Genomic DNA, 25,490 nt, shown 5'->3' on the forward strand with positions numbered 1-25,490 from the left:
CATAGCTTTACACCGGGGGACTTTGGCACACAGTTGATGGGGAACAAATCACCTCTCCAGCCATCTCCTACATCTCACCGCCTCTTCCACTTGTTCTCTTTCAGTCCAGCTTTATCTTTCATCTTCTGAATGTCACTGAATCATAAGGGAATACCCATTTTCTACACACGCATTCGAATTTCCTCTTGGTCTCTCCTCTTTTACTCTTTTCTCTGAAGCTTTCTGTGGCTCTCGTCCTTGGGATCGACTTTCTCTCCAGTCCTCTGCTGTATTGTGTTATTTCACCCTAAGAGAACACATTTTGTCGTGTCCGGGTAGCCATACAGCCGGGCCAAGGAATAAGCCATTAACCCATTGGGAGTGAATCCAGGAATTCAGTTTCACTCTTCCGAGATGCAGCCATGGAGGAGGTCTGCGCTTTCTTTTTTTTTGTGATCAATTTTTTATTGTATTTTATATTTCATACAAGAAACAGTTACACATATACACAAGTAAGACAACATAACACATATAATACTCAACCATACCCCCCCCCCAAACCCACCCACCCCCAGGTCTTGCCTCCCACAATGACAGAACCAATAATTTGAGAAGCTCAGCAAATTTCTTAAATAGGCCTAATACTAATATGTGAAATAAAGAAAGAAACAAAAAGAAAAGGAAAAGGATGAAAAAGCAGTGAGTAAGGCGTAGATACAGTAAGCCATGACTACTCTCCCAACATACTGTTAATAAAGGTGGACCATAAGTTAATATTTTTGGCTTGGGCGCCATGCATGCTGGCCACAGATCTCTCTAATTTAGCCAGATCTATGACTGTGTTCACCCAATGTTGGTAGGACAGGTCATGAGGAGCTTTCCATCTCTGTGCTACAAGCTTTTTAGCAGCAGTAAGGCCTACCAGAAACCAGCGTTGGTGCATCAGAGAAAGATCTAGACCCGTAAAATCACTCAGCAATAAGATAATTGGTGAGCAGGGGATGGTACGCCCAAGTACTATAGACATCCTGTTGGATACCATACTCCAAAAGTCGCTCACCCCAGGGCACTCCCAGACCATGTGAACAAAGGTTCCTGTAGTACCTAAAGAGCATAGCTGGCAGTTAGGAGATGGATTTAATTTCATCAAGAATAATTTATGAGGAGTGCAGTAGAGTCTGTGTATGAAATTGTAGTGAATCATCTGATGGTTGGGATTACGCGAAGATAGGTCAAGCTTAGACCAGACTATGGACCAATTGATTGTAGTAGGTGCAATTGAGAGATCATGGCTCCAGCGACTATCCACTTGCAAAGGTTTTTCTGCATGTTTAGACATAAATGTGTATAGAGCAGAGACCAAGCCTTTGGTAGATGATCTACCACATATTTTGTGAATTGGATGAGGCACCATGTTTTCACCCCAGGGGACTCCGTATGCTCGTAAGGCGCTGCGGAGTTGTAGGTAGAAGAAAAAAGAGGTGCCGGGTAAGTTGTAATGTGATTTCAAGTCCTGAAAAGATCTGAGCGCATTATCTGACATAATGTCGGAAAGGGTATTAATCCCTCTATCCCTCCACTGAGGGAAGGACATCGGGTGACCACCCAAACAAAGGGCAAAATTATTAAATAAAGGGAGGTGAGGATGGAATTTAAAGTGAGTGCTGGAGTGTGATTCCACAGTTCTCCATATGGCAACAAGATGTGAGATTAAAGAACCGAATTTGGATTTACACATTTTGAGAGGGATGTTTGAGTAAATAACATCCTGAAGCCTATGTGGTTTTACTAGATGTTCCTCTAATGAACGCCAGGCTACTTGAGCCTCTGGATCTAACCAGGTATGAAGAGGACGAAGGGTTGAGGACCAAAAATAGAACTGGAAATTTGGAAGTCCAAGGCCACCAGAGAGTTTGTGCCTCTGCAAAATGGACATTTTAATCCGTGGGCGTTTACCTTTCCAGACATACCTGGAAACAAGTGAATGCAGTTTATCCCAGTGACCAGCTGGGGGGGATAATGGAAGCATAGAACTACAGAAGTTGACTCGCGGTAGGATGTTCATCTTTACGATAGAAGCTCTTGCTCGAAATGAGTTAGGAATGGACGACCAACGCTCCAAATCGGATTCCACCTGCCTGAGAGTCGAGTTATAATTAACCGATACTGTAGTTTGTATCGAAGGAAAAATCGATAGACCTAGGTATTTAAAATGGTCAACTACTGGAATAATGTTTGGTAAGGAAGCATGCCTCATAGTGTCGTTTAGAGGAAGGAGAGCCGACTTAGACCAGTTTATTTTGTAGCCAGAGATACTCCCGAATTTATCAAATATAGACAAAATATGTGGGGTAGATTGAATTGCATCACCAAGATAAAGCAAGATATCATCACAATAAAGGGAGATGAAATGATCTGTTCCATGGACAGTAACAGGAGTATGGGTTGACTGACGCACCGTCTGGGCCAGAGGTTCTAAAGATAAAATGAATAAAAGTGGAGAAAGAACGCAGCCTTGTCTAGAGCTGCGGCCCACTGGAAACAACGAAGAACAGATATTGCCAGTCATTACCATGGCTGAAGGGGAGGCGTAGAGCGTTTTAATCATATTGATGAAATTAGTGCCAAATCCCATATGCTGAAGGACAGCCCATAGATAGTGCCATTCAAGGCGATCAAAAGCTTTTTCTGCGTCCAGAGATAATACAGCACAGGGAGTTTGGACCTCAGCTGAAGCTTCGACAATGTGCAAAAGTCTGCGAACATTATCAGAGGATAAGCGAGATTTTACGAAGCCAGTTTGGTCAGGGTGAATGAGCTTATTCATAAGGGGCTCAAGCCTTAGTGCAAGCACTTTAGCAAAAAGTTTAACGTCAGTATTCAAGAGTGATAAAGGACGATAATTTGCACATTCATTTGGGTCTTTCCCTTTTTTATGGAGTAAGGTGATTGTAGCGGTATTAACATCCCTTGAAAAGGAACCACTTGAAATGGCATGATTGATCATGTTCAGCAATAGAGGACCAAGTTGAGACCAACACTGTAAATATAGTTCTGGAGGAATTCCGTCAAAACCTGCCGATTTGCCTTTATTAAGACTGCGTAAAGCTCTCTCCAATTCGAGCAGGGTAAATGGTTTGTCCAGAGACGTAGCCTCATGGGGCAACAATTTAGTAAGATTTAAATTCTTGAAAAATAAATCAAATTTAGAAGAGTCATGAGGAACTTCAGAACTATACAAGTTGGAATAAAATGAGCGGAATGTCTCATTAATTAATTTGGGGTCCGTTACTAGAGCGCCAGCTGGTGTTTTAATGGCGGGTATGTGCGCAAAGTTTTCACTGGCACGAAGGCTTAAGGCAAGCGACCGGCTGGGGCGGGCCCCCTCAAAGTAATGGTGCTGGCGCGTACGATGGATAAGGAATTCGGCGTGCTGTCGGGATAGGGAATTCAGCTCCTCTTTTAATTTATTACGTTGGATGATTGAGTCAGGAGTTACGTTGTTGTGCATAGCACCTTCAAGTTGCCCGAGATCACCCTCCAGCTCAAGAATCCTGCGTTGACGCGTTTTGTTTAAATTAGAGGAAAACGATATGCAGTTACTTCTAATATAGCCTTTTACAGAATCCCATAAGATACGAGTGTCCTCTACTGAATGCACGTTAAAAGATATGAATTCTGCTAGGCCAGATTCAAGTTGCACCAAAAAGCTCTCATTGCGCAGCAAAGAGGTATTGAAGCGCCAGCGTGGGGCGCGGTCACGAGATACGGAAAGGTTAGCCCTACAGATGACAGCCCTGTGATCTGAGAAGGCCAGGGGGAGCATGTCCGTGCTTACCTTTTCGAGGAGATCCTTGGATACAAAAATGAAGTCTATTCTGGAAAATGAATGATGTCTTGCGGAAAAAAACGAGAAGTCTTGTTTATTGTGATTGGTAACGCGCCATATATCTATTACTGAAAATTCCTGAGCCCATTTCCTCAATGCAACCGACGCTGATCTCTGATCACTGCCCTCTACTGCAGCCGTCCTGACCGCAGAGTGGTCCCAAACCGCATTAAAGTCTGCCCCAATAAATAATCGGTAATCAGACAGGTCATGCATGATATTGGACAGACGTTCATAGAAATCAGGATCAAAGCTGTTAGGAGCGTAAATAGATAAAAATGCAATTTTCTTGTTTTCTATGATGGTTTTCATAAAAGTGATTCTACCATCTGAGTCGCACCCAACACCTAAATTGGTGAACTGAAAGTTACGGCGGACCACAATTACTACACCCTTTGTTTTATTGAGGGCTGAAGCATTTGCCTTTACAACATAATGTTTATTTTGCAGCTTATGGGCATCTTTCTGAAGCAAGTGGGATTCGCTGACCAAGGCTATGTCCACTCCCTCTCTTCTTAGTACATCCAGAAAACTTGTGCGTTTATGGGGCAAATTAAGGCCACGTGCGTTAAAAGAAATCACGGTTAATTTAGTCATTCAGGTGGTGGTACATAAGATAAGGTATGAGCTGTAGATAACAGATAAAAGAGCAGGCAGAGCAAGACCTGTATCCCCCCCCCCCCCCCCCACACACAAACGCAGCCAAACACGCGCGCACACACATAATACACACACACGCGCACACACATACACGGAACAAAGCAGCAAGTGAATCCCCCCACCCCAATCGCCCCCCCCCCCCCCCCCCCCACACACACACCCTCCCACAAGACAAGACAAGACAAAACAGTACCAATACATGGATATTGCCAGATGCAACCATGTAAGCCTATCATAACCCACCCACCTAACACTAGAAGGCGGGTCCCTATAGGAAAACTCCAAGGGGGAGAAAGAATGAATGAAGATAAATAAATAAACAAATAATGACATTGGACTCTAACTTTCAGCAGTCAATATGGCCTGTTAGTCAATATACAGAGAACCGTATAACCGTATACAGGCCTATAGCCTCCACAAAACAAAGCCAGGACAAAACAATCAAGCAAACAAACCAACCAAAAAAGGAGGCAAAACAACAACAACAAAAAACGTCTGGCATGTAACTCACTTCCACAAGGCTGTGCAATCGACATTGTTTTATTGAGCAATCTTTTTATGTACAGACTTGTACAGCAATAAACAATTAGAATATTTTGAAGTCCCAAATGGCCAGTGCACGAAGTGAATAAGGGAAAAATAGAAATAGGCTGGACAGAAAAACCAAAAGATAATGGGGAGCAGTACTACTCGCAACTTACCCCCAAAGCGCATGTAATAGCGCTGGCTCTAGTCTATTTCAGGTCGGGGAATTTAACTTTCAGTGCGGTCGTGGCCGCCTCTAAGCACCCGAACTTCAACTGTTCATTGCCAATCCAGACAAGGAGGGTGCCTGGGTCCCGGACTCTGGTCTTTACATCTTTGCCATGGAGCTGCTCGCGCAGCGGCCAGTATTGGTCCCGAAGTTTCCTCCGACGCACCGACACATCCTCAGTAATCCGTAGCTTCACGCCGGGAAGGGCCTTGAGCTCAAACAGGGTGGATTTCACTGCCTCCATAATGGAGATCTTCTTTTGTAGATGGTGAAGCTTGAATATCACCGTGCGGGGCCTTGATTTCTCGACCAATGGACCAAGCCTATGGGCGAATTCGATGTCATGCTCTTTCAGTGGAATGGAAAGGAGAGCGGAGAGGGTCTTAGCCAGGTAGGCCTCCATGCTGTAGCCTGCCTCGCTCTTCTCCGGCAGGTGCAGCAATCGGAGATTCCGTCGCCTGGATTGATTTTCAAGGTTGTCAATTGCGTTCAACGCTTCTTCAAGTTTATGATCCAGGGTTTTAATGACCAACTCTTGAGCTGCCACCTTGTTGGTTTGCAAAAGCAAGTTGGCCTCGGTTGAATCCAGTAGAATTCACTGAGGTGTTTAGTTTGTCAATCTTCCTGGAAAGAGCGTCTAGTTTGTCCATTTTACTGGTAAGATTGGCGTTCGATGTCACCAGCGTGTCCAGGGTTGCTTGAATTTTCTCCATCACTGGTGTGGCTCGGGTCTTAGGAGACATACACAGGAGTCTGGAATTGTTTGTTTGTTTGTTTGTTTGTTTGTTTGGGTTAACTCGCGCAGACTTTGCCTAGAAGTCCCAAACGGCAGATAACGTAATAAATCGACATATAAAGAGAACGTTTTTGTAGTTAGCAACGAGTTGATTAGGGGTATAAAATCATTCTTTCTCCCCAAGAGAGTCGGACCCACACGTCTCACTCACTGCCGTCCGCCATCTTTCACGTCACTCAATCCGAGGTCTGCGCTTTCTGATTGCCCTTCTAATCCATTTGCTTTAGATCACTCACATACGTAGCTTCATGGCATATGGGATTTCTGTTCTGTCACTAGCTCGGTTTCCATCAAATCTTTTAAATCGAATAAGAAAGTGATTCACTGGAGGGGAGTGGATTAACACCAAATTCGCAAAGGGTATAATGCATTGAGATGTCAATGGAATTTGTTGAAATACACGTTTCTGTTGTAGTTGCCATGACAACCTCAAGATTTGAACCCACAGCTGTTCCCAACTCTCTCACGATTAGGACGGTGTCCAGTGTTCGAACACCACAGCAGATGCAAACCCTCCAGGAGGGGAGACAGTGGGGGACAAAAGAGGGAAAGCAAACCTCCCCTCATACATAAGCAGGACTGAAGACTGTTTCAGGGCTGGCCCAGAGAGTATTAGGTGTGTGTTGGGGGCCCCATCAGGGCTCTCCAAAACTTCAGAAGCATAAATGACAGTGATGGGCTCTGTGTGTGTGTGTGTGTGTGTGTGTGTGTGTGTGTGTGTGTGTGTGTGTGTGTGTGTGTGCAGTGGCTAACAAGGTGTTGACAGTGTCTTTCACTGTTGCACTTTAAACTCATTAGCTAAAAGTGCGTTCTGTGTTCTGTTTCTGTGAAACTGTAGGCTTCTGTGTCGTGTCTTGTGGTCACAGCCTGACTAACCTCATACTCTTAGAGCAAAGGTTCTCCAGTTGAAGGATTGTTGGTGTGCTTATGATTGCACATGATGATGTATGGATTAAATCATAGCCAAATGCAAACTTTATGAAGTATGTAGCTATGTAAAACGAAAATCATCACCAAGACATCGACACACACCTACCTACTTCTACAACCTCATCCAGAGTTTTTCTCCCTTTACCCTTTCCTCTCCTTCCCTCTCTCCATCTCACCTGGTCCTGCAGGGACATGACGGGGTTGTTCTTGGTGGTGTTGATGTGCAGCACGTGGAAGTGGTTCTTGGAGCACAGGTCGTAGGCGATGTTGGTGAAGGAGGTGCTGGCCGTCTTAGGCACGCGGTTGTAGATGATCACCACGTCCTCGCTCTCGCCGAGCGGCGTCCAGTCCCGGGCTGCTTCCTGCATGTGCCGCTGCTCCACTTCCCGTACCTCGTGCCTGGCGATGGTGAGCTCTGCAAGGCAAAAAGAAACAACTCATAAGTTCACCAGATCAAATGGTGCTTCTTCTGACGAGAAACACAAATATCAGATCTGCTCAAAAAAGAAACACAAATGTCTATGGTAAGAGAAGCAAAAACCTCACTCGGTATTGAGCTCGATGTTGACTGCACAAAAACTGACTCAGTTTGCATAAAGCGATTCCAGGTAATTAAAAGCCAACACTGTCTACATATGCCTCGGACATTGATTTGGGGTGTAATATCAGTTATGTAACCACAAACAGGGGCATACGCTGAAATGTGTTCTTCACTGAACAGAACGACCACGTGTTGAGATGCTTGTGTCTTCATAACACTGCGGCTCGTGAACCGCTCTCATCTACAAAAGGCATCAAAATGGGGCCTCTTCTCAAGCTCCATACATATGGTTGTTGAGCCACATGAGGGAACACATGTCTATGTTTGTATGTGTGTGTGGTTGTGTATATTTGATTGCATCCATGTGGCGTGCATGTCAATAACCCTTTTTGTTTTCGCTTGTTTCCCCAGAGCAGATCAATATTTGCTCATCCAGTTGTGCGACACCAACTTGGGTGAATCATCGGTTCAGCCACTTTGAAAGCCCTTCTCTCAGGTCCAGCACCATGAGCACCAGCATACTTAGCCTCCCACCACCTGAGGTGGCGAAACACAGTGGCAACAGTAACACTGCTTCAAGTTTCTCACACCTCTGACTCACAGGACTTATTACAGAAATACCCGTCTCTTACTGCAGGGATAACTGCTTTGTGATTCTGGCAAGAACATAGCCTACACACATATATTCAAGCTACATAAAAACACAACAATACACTGTGAGTTCAGACAAAGCCTGGTCTGACTGGCTGACTGAATTAGCCGTCTGCACAGATCAGAGGAGAAGCCCTTATAAGTGTAAGGGGCTAGTCAGACTCACACTGTCTGTCATTTAGCAAAGGTCCACTAGCAGCAATCTGCTCCAAACTTCTAAATTTTATAAATGTGTGTGGCCTATTAGATGGCATACTTGCCCCCCAAATCCTCCTTCATTTTGAGATAGCTAAACTTGTCTGTGCCACATGTCATATCTTAGAAGTTAGCCTCTTTGCAAGTGCCAAAGCTTACGGATCTACAGTTGTGTCATCAGACAATTGCTACAATGTGTTCCTTCAAAGCCGGTGTCTGTTTGAAGATTGGTGATGGATTTGTACAAAAGCCTTTGTTGAAACTACTTGGTTCTATTGCTGGAGGATCACTGGACTTAAATGGAACAAAACTGACAAATTCACAATGTGCAAAAGAATATAACTGTCAGCTAGCAGGTGTTTTACCGATAACTTTTTTTCGAAAAAGTTCTGAATCTGACAGATATACACTGCCTTTGTAGATTTCAGGCAGTTGACTGGCCTACCGTGTGTTGCTGGATTGGACACTGAAAGGCGATAAGCGACTACGGGTACTGAGAGGGGTGCTACGTCAGAGACTGGAAGGTTGAGACAGGTAAAACACAGACTGTAAACAGTCGTTTCCTACAGTTTCTTTACAGTTATTGGGATAAGCAGATGCAGGTGTTTCTCCGCAGGGATCCTTACCATCTTGTCAGACTCTTATAATAACATTAACAAGCCTGTCAGTGGCTTAAACAAGTGGGTTACTTTGACGTGCCTGCTTGCTCCATAGGACTCCATTATATAGCAGTTTTGCGTTTGCCGGTTTTAGTGTTCAAATTCAATACAGGACTGATTTTGATCATTTTTGTCCCTAGTAAAACAGATCTAACAGATCTAAAAAACAGATCTAAAAAAAGGGCTCAGGTGGGGAAATCCTTTTCCCTTTAACTGCCAACATCTCAAATTAGATTGTGATCTACTGACTGAATACAAAAGCAGAACTGACTTATCTGGCAAGGGAGAAACCGTTTTTGTACCGGCTAAAACCATTCCTTATGTGATGTTTTGAATACTAATTAAGCTACCATTCCACTTCCTAAGCATCAAAGCCTACTGTGTAATCTTTAACAGCAGTCTTTGGAGTTTGGTCTAAACTCAGGGTCAGATGAAATATATATATAGAGAGAGGGGATACAGAATGCCAACTGACTCTGCACTTTCATGGGTATAACAGAGCATGTGCCATGATGCAAGTCTGATGCATTATTCAACATACACAGCAGAGATGATACTTTCCCTGCTGTAGACACACACACAGCGAACACAATCTCCTGCACACCAGGCGAACTTAACACGTAATTACACAGAGGGCCCAAGGCGCAAACAGACCCGAATCTCTTCCTCCACCTCAGGCCACCGGCGCAGAAAAACACTGCCTTCAAATATTGATCAGGAGCTTTAACAAGGCCCCGCAGGTCCAACAGCTCAGTGTGTGGAGGTGTGCGCCAGTGTCATCTGATTCCCAGAGAATGTTGCATGAGCCTCAGTCTGCTCCCGGGAGGGGGAAGTGGAGAGGAAACTGAACTCCCACCCCTCGTGCTGGTGTTGGAAAGGTTATCCTCTGCCTCTAACCAGCTGACCTCCCCGTTCCCCATAGCGTAGCAGTGTTATGGCATGCTCTGGAACGTGGGAAGTCCCGGCTCAAGAGCAGTACTGGAACAGAGCGCACAAGGCCTACAGAGAAGCTAGACCGGATGGAACTTGACTGGATGAGGAAGAGAGAAGAGAAGAGATGCATGTAAGGTGCATCACACGCTGCTAAATTTACATGACGCCACAGTGTGTGTGTGTGCGTGTGTGTGTGTGTGTGTGTGTGTGTGGGTAACATCAGTGGGACTCCCTGTCAGTGTGTGTTTACACACACCTCAGCTCCATTCGGTCTTGGCTTAATTCCAGGTTAAAGAGAGAGAACAAAAGAGAGAAGTTGAATGGTATTGGGGGAGTCTGGGTTTTGGACAGTTTGCTTGCACCTTATCTGTGTCTAAAAATAAAACATGGTGGGTACAAGAAGGAAGGTATGGAGGGGAGGGGAGAAGAGAGGAGAGGAGAGGAAGAAAGGAGGAGTGGAATCTGCTACATCACGCTCTGCTGTGTGCGAGGCGGCTTAATTAGCTAAACAAGCTGCTCCTTTTCCCGACACACAAACACGTTTCCAGGTGATTAAGCCTTTGATGATGATATTGAGGAGCCATTGCATAATAAGCATCGCCGTAATTCTCTCCATCGCTCTCCCTTTCTCCCCATCCTTTCGGTGGCAGTCTGATGGGAGCTAATTATAGCCCATGAGGCGTCTCTCACAGTCCTGCTCCCTGGCACAGCGGAGGCTTGGCGTCCTGCTGTCAGCCGCGCCCCCAGATTGACAAGCTCCTGGGGGGGTTGAGAGAGGACCCCCACCCCACCCCACATGCCTTCTCACACACACAAGACTGAAAATCCTGGTGCGTCTCTCAACACACTTCAACTTCGGTGGCTGAAACATGCACGCACAAACACACACAAAACCGCACACAGGACAGCACCATCGCTAACTTGCTTATCAGTGATGTGAGGCTACGATAAATTGCGCATGAGGTGACGGCGGTGTAAATCTACGCAGTGGAGGAGCAGCCCATCACCAAGGCTATCGTAAATCAGGTGTTGATAAGGAGGGCGTGGAAAAGAAGAGAAAGCCTGGGAGAGTGGGCGAGAGAGAGAGAGAGGAAGAGAGAGAGAGAGAGAGAGAGAGAGAGAGAGCCTATGAAGAGAGAAGAGGGTGACAGGGCTTGTCTTGAATAAGACCGATGAGGACAAGGGGACAGTGCCATTGATTTGATTTGAGAATTTTTTCTTAAAAAAATCCTGTAAGGGGAAGCTTGTTGATGTGCTGTTGATAATGTTCCAAGACGAGAGACTCTGAGGTGTGCCCCACCTCTATGTCTGCAACACGGCACCAGCTGCTTGAGCTTTGGCACCTCTTTAGCAGAGTGGGTGTCAGACATGTAACACTCTACTGAGAGCATTTTGCCAGAGTTAATAAAAACGGCGTGTGTAGTAGGGGTTGCATTGGAACACCAACGTCTGAAAAAAAATTGAGTTCTCGGGTATTCAGGTGGAGGGGGGAACAAGACTGGGGTTGTTGCGTGCTGGAGATATGTATAATACAGTGCATAGTGCATCTCTGAACATGAGAAAAGCACTCAATTAGTGATATGAAGATGACACTTGGTCTAACCTTACACAATAGTGAAGTAGGGATACCTGTGGCATTTCAAGTTTATTATTAACAACAATCTTAAGTAGCCCAAGAAATGTCCATCACCAAAATGGGTTTCTCACCTGGAGTTCCTATTGTTTTCATATTTAGCCACTGATTTTATTTTGTTGTTAATTCAGTGAATCTTGGTCATCACTTGTCACAGACTAAAACATAAAATTAGTATATTTACATGCATCTATCAATCACAAATGAGTCTACTATTGGTACACAGATTCACAAAGAAATGTTCACATAGTAGGCCATCCTTGAGAAAACCATCCACAACTCGCAAGTCTTTTTCTTTCACCACAAAAATACATGGGAAACAATGAAGAATTATCTATTTTGAGAGAGAAAAGGTGAAATAGCCGTTGAAAACTATAACATACGCTAAGCGGTTGTTACATTACCGCTTTCAATTCCATCTTTGGCCATAAATTGTACAATTTGCATTTCAAAACATGAGGCCATAACTATGTGAGAGTTGGAGGCTGGATCTCTGAAGGGAACTTGTTTTACAGGCAGTGAAATAAGTGAATAACCTGTTCACCTTTCATACCTGTACTCTAACTGGAATCCAAAACTGATGGAATCCAAACTACGCGAGTACTCGAGAATTAATGTAACTGCGAGAGGTTGAATACTCTGTGCAACCCCTAGTGTGTAGTATCACGAATCACAAGAGCCTTGACCCTCAGTGTTCAGGGAGGAGGGAGAGAGAGATAGAGAGAGAGAGAGAGAAAGAGAGATAGAGAGAGAAAGAGAGATAGAGAGAGAGGATATCGGTTTCGGTTTATTTATGGTGAGCGTGATCTTTCCGTTCAAATCACCCTGCCAATCATCACGCCACCATCAAAGCACCCACAGAAGTGCCCTTGGGGTGACTGCATGTCTTTTCTGAGCTGTAAAAGCTTTCAAGAGAGCACTACACTGTAGCACATTGGACTCTGAAGCCGGGGGGTCTTCATCTCGCCAGTAGCCCAATGCTGAAGCACTGACCAAAGCAGAGAGAAAGTGTTTCATGTCAACAGCGGGTCAGGGGCCTGTGCCAAACACAGAAGACAGATCTGTATTGAGCAGTGGGCCTCTCCTGACTGTTTTGCACAGATCTCATGTTTCCGAGGTTCATTATACAGTTAATTTCCACTGTAAACATTTCCGATTTACATTTGTCCCACTCAATGCTACCACTTCACCCAGACATATGAACAAATCTCCTTCGAATGGACTCATTCTGCCTCTCTAGATGAAGACCACTTGTAATGTCAAGGTAATATCCCCAGCTGACCTTTAAAAGGCGTCTAGCCTACTTTTCTATGTGCAACCACAAGGATTACCGCACAGCCAGACACAGCATATATGACATTGTAATAATGACTAATTGGTGCTTTCAGGTTCAAAAACTGCCACCCCGTTGAAACTTTACACCTACTGAGAGCAGTTTCTGGCACCATTGACCTTTCCTTGTCTAATAATACAGTTAACAGGGAAAGCTATTCTCTGTGAAATGCTTACGGTGAGCAAAGGGAGGGAGGGGCATTTTCAGACTTTAAGAGCCTTCTGCTAACAAGTCCCAGAAGCAAAAGGCCTCGGGGGAGATATGCCAGGTCCTAGATCTTGGCTTCAGCGAGAATCGTTTCAATTTCCCAACTGCCAATCGCTGATATAACCTTGTTGCTAAATAGATCAGACAAACAAATCTGTGACACCTTGCTATATTGATTCAGTAAATCACGGTGGTCACAACTGGACTTCATAACTGATTAAGAGCTGAAGCAGTCTCTTTAGGACATGCCTCAGGTGCATTGTTCATGCCACACACGAGGGTCTCTGCAGAGCCTGACGAGAATTGTAAACATAACCAACTATCTACTGAAAGGGGGCTAGAAGCAACTCACTGCTGTGTTGTGTCATAAATACCAATGACTAAGCATTATGGGTGAGCCATCTTCTCACCAGTGCACCTTTCCCATCTGCTGGAGTTTGAGTGTTGGTGTGCCTGTGTGCAAGTCTGCATTATGGATCAGTGTGACTTGAGCTCTGCCAGAGGTTACCTCAGTTGTAGGCACACAGACATGCAGGCATACCCAAACACTTCACACAGTGTCAATGTTGCACTCATCCCCAGATTCAATTATTCATCAGAGCCTTCTTGTGGAGTTGAACAGGTGGTGCCATCCAGGGAGTGCTCATTCTGCCATGACAATGCCCCCCCATGCCCACCCCTCGCTGTCAGTGTTGTTGTTCGCCACTACCAGAGAGCACCACTCGCTCGCTTTAGTGGAAATCTGCCTGGGCACAAGAAACCAAAACACTCAGGTCTTGCTGGAGCGAGACCAGAATGAAGGCACTGATACTATCTGGGAAATAAAGCGGCCCTCGATAGGAGATATATGGAAGTGCCTCTGAAACTGAGTAAGTGAGTCGGAGGAGAAGGTAGAGAGAGGATTGAGAGAGAAAGAGACAGAAGGAAAGAAAGCGAGAGGGGCAAAAGCCTGAGGATGATTTATCAATCTGAATAATATCTGCTGATTAAATTACCTACCTGCATATTCATCACCTCTCTGTCATGAGAGAGACAGGGGCAGGGTTGGAGGATGCTTTAGCTGGTGACTCAGTGAGAGGTGTTGGCGGCAGGCATTGTCTCAGCATCTAAGAACCAGGGCATCGCGCAATCTAACCTGATAGGGGTTAGCTTCTGATGCAGCCAGCTCGCCCTTATCATTATCAAACAGCAAACTGACAATCCCACTGCACCAAAGAGCCCTCTTTTGTATCAGTTTATTATTTACCATTTCCCTTTTATTCCCTAACAGCTCCATGCCTCTTCTGTAAAATGATGAGGTCAGTCAATAAGCCACATGCCTCTACATGCTCTGAACCAGGCAGTGATTGATTATGTGATGGAGGTGTTGGACTATGGGCGGGGGCCCTGATTTAGAACCTGTTGATGGTTCAGTCAAAGAGCAGATTAGGAGTTTGCATAATCTCCATGTCAAATAATAACTAAATAAACCTAAGAACAGCTTAAAATGCAGTTTAACACATTTATTTCGTACAGCAAGATAAGTACACACATATCTTCATTCCACAGCAATTAGCCTGAAGGGGGAAGAAATCAACTAGGCTAGCCATATTAAACACAATACAAGCACTTCCAGCTATTGCCTTGGGCTCCACACACTGTAAGCCTGGCATATCCCCAAGTCATGCACCAATTTGAATCCTGAGACCTTCCTCAGCTGCTTCGCTGGTACTCGAGATGATACTGCCATGGCATTAAAGACAAGAGTTTGACTGAACATCTCAGAAACTGGATTGTGGCAGGGTAAATCTGCCTGACGCGATTGCCCGCTTCACTGCACCTGCACAACAAGCCCTGTGCCGACCATCAGCACGGCCTCCCCTAAACGATTTCCCTAAGTGCCGAAGATAAACAGTGGCAGTGACAACCTTAATGGCCATGTTCCTCCTCTCTAAGACACTTCACTTCCGCGGGACGTAATTTAAGGAGACAAACTGGACCGGGCCGTCCACCGGAGGAGAGAAACAAGGGGATGAGAGATGGCGGGGAGTGAAGAATGAAGGTCATGCCGTCAGCCACGACTCCCGAGTGATTGTCTAAATGGCGCTGCCATGGAGAGCCGTGAGGGTCGTTACTGCCACCGGCTCAGCAGCTCTGGGATATGTGATGAGTTGGCAGCGGCCCCCGCCCCCACCAGAAGAGACCTGAGCAGGGCTGTGCATAGACCCCGAGCTGACAATGGGTTAGAAACGACTATAGGAAATAGATCCTGCATGTGAGGAGCTGGAATATTTCACCAGCTAGCCTTCAACTGAAAAGAGAAGGGTGAGGATGAGGCTGTAAAAACTAGATAACTTCAGGAAGCGGTCACTTACAAAAACAAGAACAAAAAATAAATAAACACGTGCCTACAGTCTTCTATCACTTCTTTGGTTTATGCCAACAGAGCAGACTAACGAGCGCTCGATTCTGTGGAGGGAAATGTCAAAAAAGAGAGTTTCGTCTCAATTTCATCATGCACCTGCAGGTGAGTGGGGGTTGGTTAATGATCAACAGCCATTCATCTGCCCAGCAGCAGCTTGAGTAGGGAGACTTTCCTGCGCGTGACCTCCTGCTGAACCTCCCCGTGCCGCTCTCTCCTCTCCGGCTCAGGCTCGAGGGCAGGGACGCCTCTTAAATCCCATGTTTTATTCAGGCTCTGCCCTGCAGATGACCTAAAAAGTTTTTGCATCGTCCCAAGATATTTGACAACAAAAGGTTAACCATGAGGTTTTGAGAAGGGAAACAGTGATTCATGGTGATCCATTAGCGTGTGTGTGTGTGTGTGTGTGTGTGTGTGTGTGTGTGTGTGTGTGTGTGTGTGTGTGTGTGGCCTGTGTGCACCATGGGTTTGTAGACTAGTCCAAAGAGTCAGGCAATCCCCACTTCTCTGGGGACCAGAAAGCCCAGTAATCCAAACACAGAAAAAGAGACTGTACTATTAAGGCCAGGAAGGGACTATCAAATGCGGGAGCTTAAAACAACCTCGGTCCTCTGCTTCATTCCACTCCGTTAAATAAAAATAACATGGTTCTATACACCGCGCTGCTCTCCAACCCAGTGCTAATTTATGGTCTCAGGGTGAGCTTCATAAACTGTTAGCTGGTGCATCATGGGAACACACTACCATGCTGGGCAAGTTCCACAGGAAAGACATACAGAGACAAAAAAGAGCCAAAAAATAAATCTTGTTACTGTTGTACAGTACTGCCGTTGTGGAGCCGCTAACGCCCTGTATCTTGAGAGGGCTTGTGTTCATCTCCCTAAAAGCATTCCAGAGCAGCCAGGGCCTATGAGGAGGCCTGGCGACAGCTTACAGTGCTGAGAGAGGAAGGACACCCCAGTGGTACCCACACCTGTCATCAACCACATCCCTCAGCTAGCCCCTTCACCACTAATGTCAGGGGAAAACCACGAGGCTGAGCCGATGGGGGACGATGGACAGACCTGAAAAAACTGACTGTCAGAAAAGGTTAGGATGAATGAAAGCACAGTCTGAATGCTCGCAGTAACGATGTGACTTGAAACATGATGCAAAAGGGGTGGTTCTGCTCGAGTGAACATGGTTAGCAAGCGAAGCATGAGAACATCAGCAAAATTCACAGATTTATCTTCATCCAGATTGTGACCGAATGAGAGTTGACAAGAAAGAAGAAGAACAACAACAACAACAACAAAACATATTTGGCACTTAATGAGCGGTGATACTGAGCATCATTAGCTGCTGGAGATACAAATGGAGCTGGACAGAAATCAGGGTCTTCACAGAAAATTAGGCTCTCCTACCCTCTCCCCCCTTTCTTTACTTCCAGCAAATCTCCTCCTGTTACAATGAAACCCAACCCCAAAACTCTGACAGCTGTTGATCTCGCTCCCAATGGATGTTTAGTGAGGGTGGTTTTTGAGCTGAGGAGGAGGGGCGTACATCCCTGCTGGGCGGAGTGGGCGAAGCCCCTTCCAGTCTGAACAGCAGGCGACTAGAGACCTCACTAATGCCGGTTCCACTATATTCTCTGTGGTGAGTGGAGTGGGAGATAGAAGGCTTAATGAAATTACTGCAGTCAGGCGAAGGCCTTCAAATACATTAGAGAAAAAGAGAATAGGGCGGGAGATCCGCCCCTCATTGCGTCATGCCCTACTTTTCACCTCTTTCAATATAGTCATTGCAAAAATGGAGCAAAAGAAAATGCATCGCTGCCATACAAAGACGCCTGGTGCTCTTGCAAATTCCAGCTCTCTCTAATTTTCTTCAAATTTTAAGGAATGGATGCTTAGTAGGGTAGTGTAAACTGCATTGTGTATACAAGCACAGTCCCGACACGGGACTCGAACCTGCAACATCGGGCATGGAAAGCGGGGGGACTATCAAGGAGGCCAAAACCCATGGGTGCTATCGTCTGTCACTAACGCGTCTCTGAAGGTGTCTGGGAGGAAGGTTTACTCACTGAACAGCACTGTTCCTGCTGCTTTCCCCCCCTCTCCCCCAAAACCTCACTGAAAAAACAGGAGTCTCTGCTGTGGTCTGTAAATGTATTAAGTTCAATTTAAGAAATCTTGTGACTTAAATACAGTGTTTGGAGGCAAACTCCATTCAGTGTGCCTTGTGGTCTAAATTGGCTGATTATATATGCAAATAAGTAGTAAATCAGTGGTTGCTACTAAATGCTGCTTGCTGAGCTATTGGTTACGATCCGTAGGCTGGTACTAACATGACTGAGTCTCCTGCTGGTTATTATACGTGAGGTGCCCACGTTGGGGTACAGGGTGGAGAGTTCATGGATGTTTTCCAGATCCTGCATCATGGGCTCTCTAATTGAATACATGTGATCTTGGTAAGAACAATAGGTATCTGTATCGAGACTGAGTCAGGGTGCATGACACAACAAAGTTGAAATAATGTCTCCCTTCCTTGACACTTCTCAGCCCACACCCGCCTTAGGTTGCAGAGTCTCTTTGTCTGTGCTCTTATGATATAAACGAATGTTAACTGTTGTGCAAGTGCTCTTCTTAATGATTTTCCATGGGTGGTAGAGTCTGTCACCAACACGTATGTAAACCTCACTCCCCAACACCTTAAAGCAGCACAACGGAACAATAGCTATTCGCTAAAGGTATGCTAGCAGCTAAAACTAACGAAATCTCTTGAAATGTGCTGACTTTGACATTATGACAAACTAGTTACTCAACGACTGTCCTTACACTGTCAAACATCAAGCAAGCGCAACATAAGACAAAGCAAGACGGCAAATAAGCTACTTACTAGATCAGCAGAAAGTAAACAAGTCAGGTCGGCGGGCAGCGGCAGGCAAAACTACAGAATGCAGTTATATGCCTATGGACCCTGCTATCGCAATGGCACGGAAGCGATTCTCCATATTAAAAGTCATTGTAGCGCCCCAATTTTTTTTAAGCTGTTATTTTAAGGTTAAACTGCTTATCCTTACCCTAATCCTGAAGTATAATTGTTGCATATTGGGGCTTTAACTCACTGCACATAACTGTACCTGCTGGCTACCGTTACAATCGTGTTTGTATGTATGCGTATGTCAGAATGAGAGAAAATGAGACAGATCTTCCATAAAATGGCACACTACTCGCTATTCAAAAAAGAAAAAGAAAGCTATTTGCCCTTCACACAAAAAGATGTCTCACATATCGCTTATCGAAGCACCCTTCATATCACTGAGAAAAATAACACCTAAAGAAGGTGAGGAAACAAGGTGGTAAAGGATGTGTTTCAAAGGAATATGATGCCACCTTTCTTACCACCTTTCTTTACTTCCACTCTCTCGCTCATCCTCCCTCCCTCCCCTTGTTCCCTCTCTTCCCTTCATTCCCCAAACTTCAGCTCTCATCGGTGTGCAGATACCTGGGCCTTGTCCTTTCCGCTCAGCATCTGGGTCCTGCTGTCACTGTTCACCCTTAGGTCCAGTGAAGCGTTTCTCTGTGTGTGTGTGTGTGTGTGTGTCTGTGTGTGTGTGTGTGTGTGTCTGTGTGTCTGTGTGTGTGTGTCTGTGTGTGTGTGCCAGTGTGTGTGCGTGCCTGTGTGTGTGCGTGTCTGTGTGTGTGCGTGTCTGTGTGTGTGCGTGTCTGTGTGTGTGCGTGTCTGTGTGTGTGCGTGTCTGTGTGTGTGCGTGTCTGTGTGTGTGCGTGTCTGTGTGTGTGCGTGTCTGTGTGTGTGCGTGTCTGTGTGTGTGCGTGTCTGTGTGTGTGCGTGTCTGTGTGTGTGCGTGTGTGTGTGTGCGTGTCTGTGTGTGTGCGTGTCTGTGTGTGTGCGTGTCTGTGTGTGTGCGTGTCTGTGTGTGTGCGTGTCTGTGTGTGTGCGTGTCTGTGTGTGTGCGTGTCTGTGTGTGTGTGCGTGTCTGTGTGTGTGTGCGTGTCTGTGTGTGTGTGCGTGTCTGTGTGTGTGTGCGTGTCTGTGTGTGTGTGCGTGTCTGTGTGTGTGTGCGTGTCTGTGTGTGTGTGCGTGTCTGTGTGTGTGCGTGTCTGTGTGTGTGCGTGTGTGTGTGTGTCTGCGTGTGTGTGTGTGTCTGCGTGTGTGTGTGTGTCTGCGTGTGTGTGTGTGTCTGCGTCTGTGTGTGTGTGTCTGCGTCTGTGTGTGTGTCTGCGTCTGTGTGTGTCTGCGTCTGTGTGTGTCTGCGTCTGTGTGTGTCTGCGTCTGTGTGTGTCTGCGTCTGTGTGTGTGTCTGCGTCTGTGTGTGTGTCTGCGTCTGTGTGTGTGTCTGCGTCTGTGTGTGTGTCTGCGTCTGTGTGTGTGTCTGCGTCTGTGTGTGTGTCTGCGTCTGTGTGTGTGTCTGCGTCTGTGTGTGTGTCTGCGTCTGTGTGTGTGTCTGCGTCTGTGTGTGTGTCTGCGTCTGTGTGTGTGTCTGCGTCTGTGTGTGTGTCTGCGTCTGTGTGTGTGTCTGCGTCTGTGTGTGTGTCTGCGTCTGTGTGTGTGTCTGCGTCTGTGTGTGTGTCTGCGTCTGTGTGTGTGTCTGCGTCTGTGTGTGTCTGCGTCTGTGTGTGTCTGCGTCTGTGTGTGTCTGCGTCTGTGTGTGTCTGCGTCTGTGTGTGTCTGCGTCTGTGTGTGTCTGCGTCTGTGTGTGTCTGCGTCTGTGTGTGTCTGCGTCTGTGTGTGTCTGCGTCTGTGTGTGTCTGCGTCTGTGTGTGTGTCTGCGTCTGTGTGTGTGTCTGCGTCTGTGTGTGTGTCTGCGTCTGTGTGTGTGTCTGCGTCTGTGTGTGTGTCCGCGTCTGTGTGTGTGTCCGCGTCTGTGTGTGTGTCTGCGTCTGTGTGTGTGTCTGCGTCTGTGTGTGTGTCTGCGTCTGTGTGTGTGTCTGCGTCTGTGTGTGTGTCTGCGTCTGTGTGTGTGTCTGCGTCTGTGTGTGTGTCTGCGTCTGTGTGTGTGTCTGCGTCTGTGTGTGTGTCTGCGTCTGTGTGTGTGTCTGCGTCTGTGTGTGTGTCTGCGTCTGTGTGTGTGTGTCTGTGTGTGTGTGTGTGTGTGTGTGTGTGTGTGTCTGTGTGTGTGTGTGTCTGTGTGTGTGTCTGTGTGTGTGTGTGTGTGTGTGTGTGTGTGTGTGTCTGTGTGTCTGTGTCTGTGTGTCTGTGTGTGTGTGTCTGTGTGTGTGTGTCTGTGTGTGTGTGTCTGTGTGTGTGTGTCTGTGTGTGTGTGTCTGTGTGTGTGTGTCTGTGTGTGTGTGTGTCTGTGTGTGTGTGTGTCTGTGTGTGTGTGTATCTGTGTGTGTGTGTGCACACGACCCCTGGGAGAGCAGGTGGGTCTGGACAGACATGCTTGGGAGCCCTAGACGAGGATGACAGCAGACAACTCTGAGCAGAGACTGGACTCTGTGTGGAGACTGCAAAATAGCTCTCTTGGGAGTCTCTTCCTCCTCCCTACCAGTCTCTCTCTTCCGTCTCTCGGCATTGCCAAACTGCTGCCACTCAAGGCCTGGAACGCAGATGACTGGGAAAGACATCACTCCAGCAGCAGCAGCAGCATCAGGAGCACCCTGTCCTTCCTGGAGTTCAGCCGGGGTGACTGCCCTCCGACAGGCTTTCAATGATTCAGGAGCTGCTTCCCGGGCTCTTTAAGCACGTAGCTGCTGCATCGATATGACACTGCTCATCTCCCCTGCCACTTGGGGCCTACAACAAGCCACGAGAGTAAGTGGAGCCGACAATGGGACTACAAAAAGACCTCTTTGATTTTTGACTTTGTTGCTTTAAATCGGATGATAAGTACCCTGCAGTCCACTTAAGGGGCAGAGGGCCTTCATTATTTTACTTTTTTTTGAACCAAGGAAGATGAGAAATCTGTGTGTGAAAACGCCTACAGATTTGAAAGGTTACAACACAGTAGTGCATGTCCAACTGAGAGAGTGATTAGCTGAATTATGCAGGCGAAAGGTCATAGAGGGGTGAGTCACACATTCAAAAAAGGGATTCTGTGATAGTCCAAGGAAAGCAAAAGTAATCTTGGACAGAAAGCTGCAGTGTAGTTCTTGCACGCATGCACATGGCTATGTAGGCTACATAGCAGAGAGTCACCAGGAGTAAAACCCGTGGCCACTGTCGCACTTTACGAGATGGCCTCCTGTGGCTGAGACACAGTGCCTCAAAAATGACTTTCTGGCTTACTGAAAGGTTGATGTCGCCATGTTTAATATGTTCCTGATAATGACACCTCTTTCACATTGCAAACTTTCCATTACATTACATGCCATTGCAATTCGACAATCCGTCGACGATATTTTAAACATCACAATAATGATACAAATGTTGCCAAGCAACTACAGCTCGTTATGGGATGGGAAAGATAGGCAAAGGCATAGGCGAAGATGATAGTGATCCTGTTTCTATGATATAGCCACCAAGGGTCATTGTTGCACCTTCTGCACTTTAAGCTTTGAAAGCTGCCAAAAAGATGGATGACCTTAAGAAAATGCAAGACAGCAGAACCGCATGAGTGCGAATTTGTTGTATGAGCAGTGAGTGTGTGTGTGTGTGTGTGTGTGTGTGTGTGTGTGTGTGAACACATGTGAGCGAGAGAGAGAGAGCGAGAGAGAGAGAGAGAGAGAAAGAAAGAAAGAGAGAGAGAGTGAGTGAGTAAGAGAGAGATATGAAGTGCAACCCATGTCCCAGTAGTGGTTCCAAGCGCAGCATTAGGCCTGCGAACAGAATGTGTGTGCATGCATGCAAGTGCTGCATTGGAGGCCTGCTGCTGAGTCAGGAGACCAAGGGGCCTCTCACAGGAGTCTCAAAACGCTGACCACAGACTGGCCTAATTCTGGACAGGTGTGTGTGTGCGCATGAATGTGTGTGTGTGAAAGAGAGAGAGAGATAGAGCGAGAGAGAGAGAGTAAGCGAGAGAGAGAGAGAGAGAGAGAGAGCGAAGACCAAGACAAAATAGTGAGCGCAAAAACAAGCTGTTAATTTTAGACAATATGAATTACAATCTGGCAGTCAATAATAGTCTTAGCTACTACAAATGCATCCAAGAAGTGATCACTTATTTCCATCACAATAAATAAACCATCACATAAAGGATATGCAAAATATCGACTGTGTAGGAGCAGGAAAGACGGCGTAAAACCTATTAAGAAAGGACCAAGAGTAGGAGAGGAATATTACTCATCTTGAGAGCAGATACTCGACACTTTTTCCTGCTAAAGCAGAAGATGATCAAAGTTTCATGCGAGGTATGTGAGATATTCTGATTTGAGAGATCATTATAAAACAATTTGTACCAGTAACAGACTTCACCCCCTGACGGGAAAAGACTTAACCTTCTTACAAGACCGCAAGGCAAGCAAGGCCGCGTCTCATGTCTATCTCAGCCTGAATTTAGTTTGTTTTGGAAACCTCGGAAAAGCATCCATCTCATGAGTGCGTAAAACAGCACCGGTCCAAAAGCCTAGAGAAAAATGCTAGACAATTAGAGTGCACAATACTGTACTCTTCCGGTGTAAGTTTTGGCACTAAACTGCTGAATGAGCAAACCAGGCTGGCTTCCCTCCAAAAACCTGTCTACAACTTTGCAGCAATCTGTACTTCCCATTTCGTGTCCACCTTACAATGTGTTAGATTAGTTTAGATTATTCAAATCCAGCTCAGAATTAGACGTATTATCTCACTATACCCAAACATGTATTTTGACAAAGATCTGCCTCTGTAAGTATATGGACAAGTGTTAACTTATCATATGAAGCAAATTCAGGCTAATACCCAAATTGTGAGATGAGGGTTAACCCTGACCAAAAGACAAGAACCTCCCAATGTCACTTTGTCACTGTCGGAGTCCAGGGGCTTGTACAGAGCATTAATACCACCCCTTGTGGTCCAAAAAGTTCAGCAACATCTGAATCCTGGCTGTTCCCTGATGAGGTTCTTTTTAATTAAGAGACAAAGCCAAACGTTACCACATTAATCTTCTCTTCCCATATTACAAGAGCTTTTTGTGAGGACAGATTTCACTCATCCAGCCATTTTCTCCCTAACCCTCAAAGCCTTGCCTGTAGTCTGTCGCTAATAGAAGCCAGTGTGATTAGAAAAGCAGCTGCTCAGTGGTAGGCTGCCTTTTAACAGTCAAATTAAAACAACAATAGACAGAGAGGGGTGGCATATGCAGAGATAATAAAAGAACACGAAATATTAATTACAAGAAGTTATTTTTTTTTTTACCTCTTCACTTCACAGTCGAGAGGTTTAATTCAGTGCACCAAATATGGTAGATGAGGTGTTAAGAACACAGGCTAGTGCATGATTCTGGAGTCACAGTCTATTCCTTATTTAATATCGGACACACACTGGTCAGACAAACATTTAGTCTTTCACTTTTATACTCAGCAGAATCAGAAAGGTTACAAGACAAGCATATTTTCTAAATTGTTTTAGACTTGAATGCCAAAATACAACTTTGCCTACTAACCAATACCAATCCTTTGACTGGCATTGTGCATATTACAAGCCATAAAATCTTAACCAGACAAAGCATTTTCACAGACTCAATCCAACTAATGAAAGCCCAAAAGAATTATGGGGCTGCCATATGGCACCGATGACATCTTCATGCTGGGCTAAAATGATAAAATACCAATTGGGCATTATTAAAACTACGGGATTATTAAAACCGTGGATTTAACAGTACCCTAGCAACAGGGGACGAAAAGATGAGCTGAGGTTTAGCAAAATTTAGAGAAATAAAGAAGACCCGTCTTCACTAAAGGGGGAACATAACCCCAAACCGAACGTGTGAAATGAGCGAATGAGAGCCTGGCGAGCGGGGAGCGATAAACGAGGGCCAGAGACAGGCTGCATTTATGATCATCATGGATTACAGTGGGGGGTGAGGGGCTGCCAGCGAGCTGGCCCATGAGTCTCGCTTGAGTGACGCGGGATTGAGATATCACCGGAGGATGAAGGGGAGAAAAGAAAAAGAGAGAGAGAGAGAGAGAGAGAGAGAACTAATGTGAGTGCGTGAGCGAGCGTGATAGACAGAGAGAAAGAGAGAAGGAAAGATAACAAGAGGCAGAGGTGGTCAATGCTGGAAATCGAGACATGTGGCTTCAGTGGGCAGCCGCCTCCCCTGCAGACTCCTCGGGGGACCAATTAGAGGCCTGGCATTTAAGACTCCCCTGGAATTGCCCTGCAGGCCGCCTCCCTCATTTGTTTACCAAGGCACTTCCATCAGCCACTGCAGCAGCAGCAGACGGTTGGCTGCAGTGGACCGGGGGGATGAGAACACAAAAACAGGCCATAAAAATGTCATTTACGGAGAGTTTAAAGCCTCCCTGACTGATTCCTTCTTGATTGTGTTGGATGCAGCTTGATGGAATCACTTGCTTTAACAACCCCAAATCATTGGCTGCCACATCCCAGAGGGCTTCTGTCCCTTTGAGTGCCTTAACAGATCTAACGTGTCAAAGTAGGTCTTGGAAGTAAAAATTGCAACATCTAACGACGCACACCTAACACATCAACTAACCTATATTTTAAGATGACAAAAACATGCTTTGTATGTTTGTAAATATGCTACAAAAAAATGTATTAGGACCATGTTTTCTGAATTTATCTTCATTGAGTAACTGTGTAAAATGATGCCAGGTCAGTACACTGAAGCAGTGCGGTATGGGATGGGGCCGGGGGTTGCAGTAAAAGAGAACGGTGCACGCACCCTGCATCACGGCTGGGGCTGTTTGAAGCCAATGACAACGGTGCAGACAGTTCTGGTAAGTGACTTTTTGGATACGTCACAGAGGCAAAGGCAAGCAGGTAGAAGCACACACAAACTTTTCAGAGTCTCTTGTCTGAAATCTCTGAAGCCTTAAACACACACC

At 45.9% G+C, this 25,490-nt stretch overlaps 1 protein-coding gene across 1 annotated transcript in view; it reads right to left on the reverse strand.

Moving 5' to 3' along the window:
- LOC308361225 (heparan sulfate 2-O-sulfotransferase 1) overlaps positions 1-25,490 on the reverse strand; it is a 54,043-nt gene that overhangs the window by 6,906 nt on the left and 21,647 nt on the right. The window contains exon 2 of the mRNA XM_080833510.1: positions 7,185-7,423. Coding sequence (XP_080689636.1) covers positions 7,185-7,423 — 239 coding nt within the window. The remainder of the gene's footprint in view (positions 1-7,184; positions 7,424-25,490) is intronic.

The sequence above is a fragment of the Sprattus sprattus genome, assembly GCF_963457725.1.
Source record: "Sprattus sprattus genome assembly, chromosome: 2".
NCBI lineage: Eukaryota > Metazoa > Chordata > Actinopteri > Clupeiformes > Clupeidae > Sprattus > Sprattus sprattus.